The sequence below is a fragment of the Grampus griseus genome, assembly GCF_964374135.1.
Source record: "Grampus griseus genome assembly, chromosome: 10".
Classification (NCBI taxonomy): domain Eukaryota; kingdom Metazoa; phylum Chordata; class Mammalia; order Artiodactyla; family Delphinidae; genus Grampus; species Grampus griseus.
The window spans coordinates 14,344,105-14,354,651 of record NC_139004.1 but is presented as its reverse complement, the minus strand read 5'-3'; the positions used below and the strand labels follow the sequence as shown (position 1 = coordinate 14,354,651).

The following is a 10,547-nucleotide window of genomic DNA, read 5'->3' as shown; positions in this document are numbered from 1 at the left end:
ATCTTAAACATGCAGTCTCTTACCGGATACCAGCACCACTTCACAAAGAAAATGATCTAATGCAATGCCCCAACACAGAGAGCTGGAAAATTTCACTGGCTACTTACAGACAAAAAGAGGAAGTTAGAAGAAAACATACATTTGTCAAGTATTCCATAGCCAGTTTCTTTAGGGACTTTAAGTTATTATTCAGGTTATGAGATGAATGTGTGTGACCCCAAAATTCATGTGTTAAAATCCTAACTTCCAAAGTGATGGCATTGGGAGGCAGGGTCTTTGGGAAGTAATTAGGTTTAAGTTTAGATGAGGTCATGAGGGTAGGATCCTCATGATGGGATTAGTGCCCTTAAAAGAAGAGACTGGAGAGAACGCTCGGTGAAAAGGCGGAGGAGTGGCGGCTGCCCGAGCTGCGCACGGCAACGCGCTCCTTCCCGCTCCCCCACACGGGCATCGGCCCTCTCACCGACTGTAAGAAATGGTGAAAGAAACCACTTATTATGATGTTTTGGGGGTCAAACCCAATGCCACCCAAGAAGAGCTGAAAAAGGCTTACAGGAAACTGGCCTTGAAGTAACACCCTGATAAGAATCCAAATGAAGGAGAGAAGTTTAAACAGATTTCTCAAGCTTATGAAGTGCTCTCTGATGCAAAGAAAAGGGAATTATATGACAAAGGAGGAGAGCAGGCAATTAAAGAAGGTGGAGCAGGTGGCGGTTTTGGCTCCCCCATGGACATCTTCGATATGTTTTTTGGAGGAGGAGGCAGGATGCAGAGAGAAAGGAGAGGTAAAAATGTTGCGCATCAACTCACAGTAACCTTAGAAGATTTATATAATGGTGCAACAAGAAAACTAGCTCTGCAAAAGAATGTGATTTGTGACAAATGTGAAGGCCGAGGTGGTAAGAAAGGAGCAGTACAGTGCTGTCCCAATTGCCGAGGTACTGGAATGCAAATAAGAATTCATCAGATAGGACCTGGAGTGGTTCAGCAAATTCAGTCTGTCTGCATGGAGTGCCAGGGCCATGGGGAGCGGATCAGTCCTAAAGATAGATGTAAAAGCTGCAATGGAAGGAAGACAGTTCGAGAGAAGAAAATTCTAGAAGTTCATATTGACAAAGGCATGAAAGATGGCCAGAAGATAACATTCCATGGTGAAGGAGACCAAGAACCAGGACTGGAGCCAGGAGATATTATCATCGTTTTAGATCAGAAGGACCATGCTGTTTTTACTCGACGAGGAGAAGACCTTCTCATGTGTATGGACATACAGCTGGTTGAGGCATTGTGTGGCTTCCAAAAGCCAATATCTACTCTTGACAACCGCACCACAGTCATCACTTCTCATCCAGGTCAGATTGTCAAGCATGGAGATATCTAGTGTGTGCTAAATGAAGGCATGCCAATTTATCATAGACCATATAAAAAGGGTCGCCTAATCATTGAATTTAAGGTAAACTTTCCTGAGAATGGCTTTCTCTCCCCGGATAAACTCTCCTTGCTGGAAAAACTCCTACCTGAGAGGAAGGAAGTAGAAGAGACTGATAAAATGGACCAGGTAGAACTAGTGGACTTTGATCCAAATCAGGAAAGACGGCGCCACTACAATGGAGAAGCATATGAGGATGATGAACATCATCTCCGGGGTGGTGTTCAGTGTCAGACCTCCTAATGGGGCCAGTGAATAACACTCACTGCTGGCATTTTATTTGCAGTAGTGATTGAGTGAAGGACTATAATCATAACATGCTCACTACTTGCTATTGTTTGTTTTAATATTCAATTATAGTAGTGTTTTAAAAGTTAAATGAAGAATAAACTCGAATATAAAAGCGCTGACTTTGCCCTGTATGTATGATGACTTCAGTGTGCAAGGTAAGTTTAATATTTGTAAAAACTACTTTAAAAAATTTCCCCTAGCAGTTGTTAGGCCATACTTTGTAATTGATTTCAGCTATGTACATGGAATAGCTTAGACTGAAATGCCAGGTATATGTATTGGCTTCAGTGTATGACCCTTAATTGTTAAGCTATGAAGTTAAAATTGTATTGAACTGGCAGTCAGACGAAGAATTTGTAGAGAAGTGTTGGTCTGTATAGTGATATTAAGTGGGATTCATTGTGATGCCTCTGCATTTATTCTATTGCCTCAACTGTTACTTGAAGATGGCATGCTATATAATTTAGCCTGTGGTATCAGTGATAGAAATGACACCTTTCTAAAGAAGGGGTTTATCATATAACATGCTGCTTCTTGAGGGCTTGCGCTTGTAGGATTGCATTCCCTTCTGCTGCGCCATCTTTTTTTAATATATCTAGCTATTGGTCCTGGTTACTTTTTTTTTTCTTCCTTCTCTGTGGACCACAGTAAGCCTTAGTTTAGAGTAGTCACTTCTGGAGCAGGGTAACTTAGAAGTTAGAGTGATGAGAAGTACTTTGCATGTATGAGTTAGGAAGGTGTTTTGCAGGTATGTTACAGGCTTACTTTAAACCATTTAACTTATGCTCCAAAGTAACTGTAATTTAATGTTAGTAGAATAGCAAATTATGAATAGCTTTAATTGTATGTTTAAAGTCATATGTTCACAAGCTTAAATCTGGATATCAGAACTTAAGCAATTCTTGAAATGTATGAATGTCTCCTTAATATACTGATTCAAAAGCAAAAAAAAAGAAGAGACTGGAGAGCTCTCTCTCAATCTCTTTTCCCTCTCCCTCTCTTCTCTATGAGGATGCAGCAAGAAGGCAGTCATCTGAAAGCCAGGAAGAGAACCCTCACTAGAACTTGACCATGCTGCCCCCTGATCTTGGACTTCCCAGCCTCCAGAACTATGAGAAATAAATGTTGTTTAAGCCACACAATCTATGCTATTTTTTTTATAGCAGCCTGAATTAACTAAGACAATTCCTTTTTCCATACAATATTCCTGAGAAGCAGGTGGTTTTCTTCCATTTACCAGTGATGAAACTAAAGGCCAGAAGAGTTTAAAAATTTTTATAAGTAATGGGCTGTAGAGATGGATTCCAACCGAAGTCTATGTGACACCAAGATCTGTGTATATTCTATCATACCAGGTTGTCTTCTTTCTACTTTACTACTAACAGCGTGACTATTGGCAAATCACTTGCCTGCCATGAAACTCTAGTTAGACAATCCCTTAGCTCCCTTTCCTTGAATTGTGAGCTTCCATGATTCTGACTCACAGTAACTAGTTAAAAGCATCATAGTGAGTGACGTCAGCAAGATGGTGGAGTAAGAGACCCCAGCCTACATCTCCCCACAAGGATCAACATTTAGACAGATATTTACAAACAAAACATACTTGGAGAGCTCTGGAGTCTACTTAAGACACTTCAAAAACATAATGAAACAAAAAACTTGAGACACTTCAAAAACATATTGAAACAAAAAACTTTCCCGCACAAAAAGGGAAGGAAAATAGTTTCATTTTTACCTGCATCATCCCATCCCCCAACCTGGCCTTGCTCAGTGCCAAGAAGAAACTCCCTGGCTACAAAGAGTTCCCCTCACAGGGAAAGAAAGAGTAGGGTGAACAATCAGCTTCCCCAGCTTTTTGGGGCAACCCAAGAAGACCCTGCCTTGGGATCAAACAAAAATGAAACCACAACATACCAAAACTTACGGGTTGCAGCAAAAGCAGTGCTGAGAGGGACATTTATAGGGATAAATGCCTACATTAAGATAAAAGAAAGATCTCAAATAAACAACCTCACTTTATACCTTAAGGAACTAGAAAAAGAACAAACTGAGCTGAAAGTTAGCAGAAGGAAGGAGATAACAAAAATCAGAGCAGAAATAAATGAAACAAAGAATAGAAAAATAATAGAAAAGATCAATGAAACTAAGAGTTGGGTTTTTGAAAAGATAAACAAAACTGACAAAACTTTAGTTGCACTTACCAAGAAAAAGAGAGCAACAACTCAAATAAATAAAATTACAAATGAAAAAGGAAACATTACAACTGATACAACAGAAATAGAAAGGATCATAAGAGACTACTATGAACAATTACATACCAACAAATTGGACAACCTTGAAGAAATAGATAAATTCCTAGAAACATAACCTACCAAGTCTTAATCATGAAAAAACAGAATATCTGATCAGACCAATAACAAGTAAGGATATTGAATCAGTAACCCAAACTTCTCAACAAACAAAAGCCCAGGACCAAAAGGCTTCATGGATAAATTCTACGAAACTCTTTCCCAAAAAATTGAAGAGAAAGTTAACACTTCCAAAGTCATTTTACAAGGCCAGCATTACCCTGATACCAAAGCCAGATAAGGATACTACAAGAAAAGAAAACTACAGGCCAACATCCCTGATAAATACAGACGCAAAAATTCTCAACAAAATACTAGGAAACCAAATTCAAGAGCTCATTAAAAGGATAATACAGCACAATCAACTGGGATTTATCCCTGGGGGGCAAAGATGTTTCAGTATACGCAAATCAGTAAATGTGATACACCATATTACTAGAATGAGAGACAAAAATCATATGACCATCTGAATAGATGCAGAAAAGGCATTTGACAAAATACAACATCCTTTCATGATAAATATTCCCAACACATTGGGTATAGAAGGAATGTACCTCAACATAATAAAGGCCATATACAAAAAACCCATAGCTAACATCATACTCAATGGTGAAAAGTTGAACGCTTTCCCTCTAAGATCAGGAACAAAACAAGGCTGCCTGTGCTAACCACTTCTATTCAATATAATACTGAAAGTCCTAGTCAGAACAATCAAGCAAGAAAAAGAAATAAAAGGCATCCAAATCAAAAAGAAAGGATTAAAATTATCTGTTTGTTGATTACATAATCTTGTATAAAGAAAATTCTAAAGACTCCACAACATAAACAAAACAAAAACCTGCCATACCTAATAAACGTCGTAAAGTTTCAGGATACAAAATGAACATACAAAAATCAATGGATTCTATACACTGACAATGAACTATCTGAAAAGAAATAAAGGAAATAATCCCATTTTACAACAGCATCAAAAATATAAAATGCTTAGGAATAAATTTAAACATGGAAATGTAAGATCTATACACAGGAAACCATAAGACGTTGAAGGAAGAAACTGAAGAAGACAAAAACACATTGAAAGATAGCTCATATTCATGGACTGGAAGAGTTAATATCGTTTAAATGTCCATACTACCCAAAGTAATCTACAGATTACATACAACTTCTATCAAAATTCCAATGCCATATTTCACAGAAATAGAAAAAAAAATGCTAAATTTCACATGGAACAAAAAAGACCCCAAATGGCTAAAGCAATCTTTGAGAAAGAACAAAGTTGGAAGCATCACACTTTCTGATTTCAAACTGAAGTACAAAGCAATATTAATCAAAACAGTATCGTACTGGCCTCAAAATAGACATATAGACCAATGGAACAGAATTGAGAGCCCAGAAATAAATACATGCATATATGTTCAACCAATATTTGACAAGGTATCCAAGAATAATACTCAATAAGGAAAAAATAGTTTCTTCAATAAATGGTGCTGAGAAAACTGGATATCCACATTCAAAACAATGAAATTGGACCCTTCTCTTACACCACTCACAAAAATTAACTTGAAATGGATTAAGGATGTAAAACTCCTAGAAGAAACATAAGATGAAAAGCTCCTCAAGGGCTTCCCTGGTGGCTCAGTGATTGAGAGTCCACCTGCCGATGCAGGGGACGCTGGTTCATGCCCCGGTCCGGGAGGATCCCACGTGCCACGGAGCGGCTGGGCCCATGAGCCATGGCCGCTGAGCCTGAGCGTCCAGAGCCTGTGCTCCGCAACGGGAGAGGCCACAGCAGTGAGAGGCCCGCGTACCGCAAAAAGAAAAAAAAAAAGCTCCTCGACATCGTTCTTAGTAATGCTTTTTTTGGATATGACACCAAAAACACAAGCAATAAAAGTGAAAATTAACAAGTGGGACTACATCAAACTTAGAAGCTCCTGTACACCAAAAGGCAATCAACAAAATGAAAAGGCAACCTGAAAAATGGCAGAAAATACTTGCAAGCCATATATACATCTGATAAAGGGCTAAGATCCAAAATATAAGGAATTCATACAACTCAGTAGCAAAAAAAAAAAATACCTGCTTTAAAAAATGGGCAGAGGACTTGAATAGACATTTTTCCAAAGAAGACATACAAATGGCCAACAAGTACATGAAAAGGTACATGATTAACCATCAGGGAAATGCAAATCAATACCACAGCGACATACACCACATACCTGTTAGATTGGCTATTATCAAAAGGACAAGTGGTAACAAATGCTGGCCAGGATGAGAAAATGAAATCCTGGTGCACTGTTGGTAGGAGTGTAAATTGGTACAGCCACTGTGGAAAACATTATGGAGTTTCCTCAAAAAATTAAAAATAGAACTACCATGTGATCCAGCAATCCCACTTTGGGTATATACCCAAAGAAGATGAAATCAGGATTTCTAAGAGATATCTGCACTCCCATTTTCACTGCAGTATTATTTACAATAGCTAAGACATGGAAACAACCTGTGTCCTCTGATAGATGAATGGATAAGGACGATGTGATACACACACACACACACACACACACACACACACACACACACAGGAATATTATTCAGCAATAAAAAGAAGGAAATCCTGCCATTTGCAACAACATGGATGGACCTTGAGAGCATTATGCTACGTGAGATAAGGCAGACAGAGAAAGGCAAATATTGTATGATCTCAGTTATAAATAGAACATAAAAACATTAAATGCACGGAAACAAAGAGTAGAATGATGGTTGCCAGGTGTTTAGGGATGAGGGAAATGGGAAATGTTGGTCAAAGGGTACAAACTTTCAGTTATAAGATGAATAAGCTCTGGGGATCTAATACATGGTGACTATAGTTAACAAAACTGTATTGTGTACTCGAAAGTTGCTGTGAGAGTACAGCTTTAATGTTCTCATCATAACAACAAAGTTGTAATTATATGAGGTAAAGGATGTATTAACTAAGTTTATTGTGATAAACATTCACAAAATATACATCTCAAATCATCACATTGTACACCTTAAACTTACACAATGTTATATGTCAATTTTATCTCAATGAAGCCTAAAATACAGTAAAAGTGTCATAGTAATTGAAGCAAGAAAAAAGAACCTCTTTTTCTCTTTCTTTTTAAACTAGAAAAAAAACTACATAACTTTTAAAATATATAAAAAGAACGTTAAATTAGTTTCCTAGGGCTTCTATAACAAATTAACACAAATTGGGTCACTCAAAAAAACAGAAATTTATTCTCTCATCTCTTGAAGCTAGAGGTCCAAAATCAAGGTGGTAGCCAGGTTCACTTCTTCTAGAGGCTGTAAAGGAAGATATGTCTGTGCCTCTGCATAGCTTCTAGTGGTTGCTGGCAATTCTTGGCATTCTTTGACTTATAGATGCATCACTCCAATCTCTGCCTCTGTCTTTATGTTGTTCTTCCTGTGTGTCTGTGTCCGAATTTCCCTCTGCTTGTAAGGACATCAGTCATTGGACTAGGGCCCATCCTAATCCAGTATGACCTCATTTTAACTTGCTGACATCCACAAAGATGATTTAGAAATAAGGTCACATTCACAAGTACTGGGATTAGGACTTGAACATATCTTTTGGGGCAACAGAATTCAACCCATAACAGGGAGAAACTACTTACCATGTACTCCTGGACCCTAAAGCCAGAGTTAAGTGAGTCAGAGTCAGGTGAAAGGTTAAGGTAGGACACCATTAGGGATGTAGGGTGGTGCAGAGATCCTGGGAGAGAATGATGAGTCAGCACAGGGAATCATGAATAGTTGCAGAGCATGCTTTCCAAGGCAAGAGTTTTTAATTTTAGGTAAAACTGGGTTGGTTCCCTATCTCCTAAGAAGAGGACAAGGAACTAGAGGTAACAGAAAAAGGAGAGAGAGGTAGAGGAAGGCAGTTATATTAAGGAAACAAAAATTAAAGTTAGACTGATGATTTAAAGGAAATAGAGGCCAAAGCTTCATAAGCATTAAGTATAAATATTCAAAGCAAATATAAGTCAATAATGCTATGCCAAACAGTTCACATAGAAAATCAAAACTGTATCACTTAGTAAAAATGTGAATGTAGTTTTAATGAGTCACTGAATAAATACATTCTCATGAATTACTCCCATTTTTGAGCATACTATTTGCTGGAAAATCAGTCTCAAGATAATTGTACACAAACAGAAGGGGCCAAGGAAAAACCCCAGGCACTAACTCTCTAAAACTGTGGAAACTATAAATGAGTAAAACTTTGTTCTTGGGATTACTTATAGCTGTAATGACTGCTTTATTCAGTCTTTGGTCTCCCTTCATTTCCCTTTTGATGTCTCCACAAATCAGTGACAGCTACAGCATTTCTGCTGAGGCAGCACTTTTCCCCCAACTGATCTCATAATATCTGAGAGAATATTTGGAACTTCATACACTCCTTGATATGCAAAAAAAGACCTTATTTTCAAGTGCCTCAAGCCAAGACAAGGATTGCATAAATCATGTGACACAGAATAGAGAGGACAAATAAAATACTCTATAGGATTAAAGTTTAAATATTTGTGCCAGAAAATATTACCATTGATCTTTGGAATCTTGAGAACAAAGATTTAACCGTATATTTACTTGAATCCTTGACACTGTATTTTCTACACCAAGTAAAGCAGCATGAAAGAAAACCATCAGCAATAGCAGAATAAAATGAAAGGCAAAGAGGGAAATGGACATTTGCTCCCTTCATGATGAAAATAAAAAGTAGAGATTTGTTAAATGAATTCAGAATGTGCAAGTCTCTGTTCCATTAAATTCTTTATTATCTTCTCTTCCTCTTTCCTTCTGACCAAAAGTCTTTACACCGTCTTTACAACTGGTTCTGTGAGACAATGGATCTGAGGAGTACAAAGGAGACTGTAAACGAAGTATAGTAAACGAAGGAGAGAGGCTTTTGTGGATGCTTTCAAATGGCATTTGGATTCATAATCGGTTTCTTTTCTAAATATAGAAATATAATCATTCCTCTGTCTTGTAAGACAACTATTATCGCACTGATCACAAAACTGAAACTAGTTACCACTTTGAAAAACCCTGAAACGGGCTAAAATAAGGTAGAAGGCAATGGGGTAGCTTTTCCGAAGACACATCATACATAAATTGCTGTACTATTAAAAAATCATGGTGACACCTTTTCCTCCTCAATTGAAAAAAAAGTTTCTTTGACTACTAGAGAGAATATACAATATGCACTCTACTTGTAAGATTTTCAGATCCCTAAAAATACTACTCATTAGAGCAAAGCATTTTTCCCATTATGTCAGGAGTTCAGGCTCACATCAATAGACAAATTTGTGTTGTTTTACCTGGACACTTGAATAGCTCCAAGCAAAAGCAACCATCATACTGGTACATTACTCTTCCCCCCTAAAATTTAGCTGTGAATAAGATGCTTCAGAACTTCCATCAGGACATTCCATGATACAGTCTTAAAATGAACAAATTTTTGCAATAACATGAATAATTTTTGTAAACAAGAGGGCAGCAAGCCTGGGGAGATGAGTGAACCTGTTCCTCTGGACCTAATTGCTTGGCTGCAATCTCATTTTCCATCACACTTTATTTAACTTTTCTTTACTTATATCACATAAATTAACTCAGCAGCCATGCAGAATAATTTTGCTTCATTTAGACCTAAATTAATGAGCGTGATCACAAAGCCATGTGTACAATTTCAATGAAGATACACTATAATTATTCCATTGTACGGGTTAGCATTTCAGCCGTGTATTAATGTATTTTGAATGCATAATATATGATGCTCTTGTGGTCTTCTGCCATAACACTCTACTGAAAAATGTCCTCCAGTTAAGAATTGCTAAAATAAATTATTAAACACAAAGGAAAGAAAAAGAAAGGGGGAAAAATCGGGAAGAAAAAAGAAATGACAAAGGGAGAAGTACGCTCCCAGGAATTCATTTCCTCATATAAATTTTATTTCCACATCGCTTCATTAAGTAATGCATTAAGTTGTGCAACAATAGATCATATTTTTTTCTCAGCATTTAAGTGAGGGGCTTTGCAGATAGGGAACTCTGGGCATTTGAGCATATGTAAGAAATGGAGAACAGAAATCACAAAAGAACACAGGCACTTATGTCTGCAGTCAGTCATGAGTTATGCCAGTATCAGCTTGAGACCATGAATTATTTTTGCCCACGCCATACAGATCATGGAGCCGTACTCAGGAAACATTACACCCTTAGGGCAGGCAATTATATGTTTTTAGGATTAATCCCAAACAAGACAATGTTTCAGAAGTAGACACATTCTCTTTTGAAGAGCTTTTAGTTATAAAAAGTCATTTTTTCTTCCCGACCCTTAACGCCTTCTAACCCCCCTCCTTTTCTCCTACTTTATAAAAGGTATAAAATACTGCATCCACCTGCTAACGCTCACAGACCAATAACTTTAATTTCTGGCAC

General features: G+C 37.5%; 1 protein-coding gene across 1 annotated transcript; it reads left to right on the top strand.

The window, feature by feature from the left end:
• The first annotated feature begins 375 nt into the window (after positions 1 to 375).
• Positions 376 to 1,887, top strand: LOC309828478 (dnaJ homolog subfamily A member 1-like). The gene is given in 3 exon segments (XM_082663814.1): positions 376 to 571; positions 575 to 1,375; positions 1,379 to 1,887. Coding segments are annotated over 3 exon segments (1,188 nt in total). The 5' UTR covers positions 376 to 475; the 3' UTR covers positions 1,670 to 1,887.
• Positions 1,888 to 10,547: the final 8,660 nt, after the last annotated feature.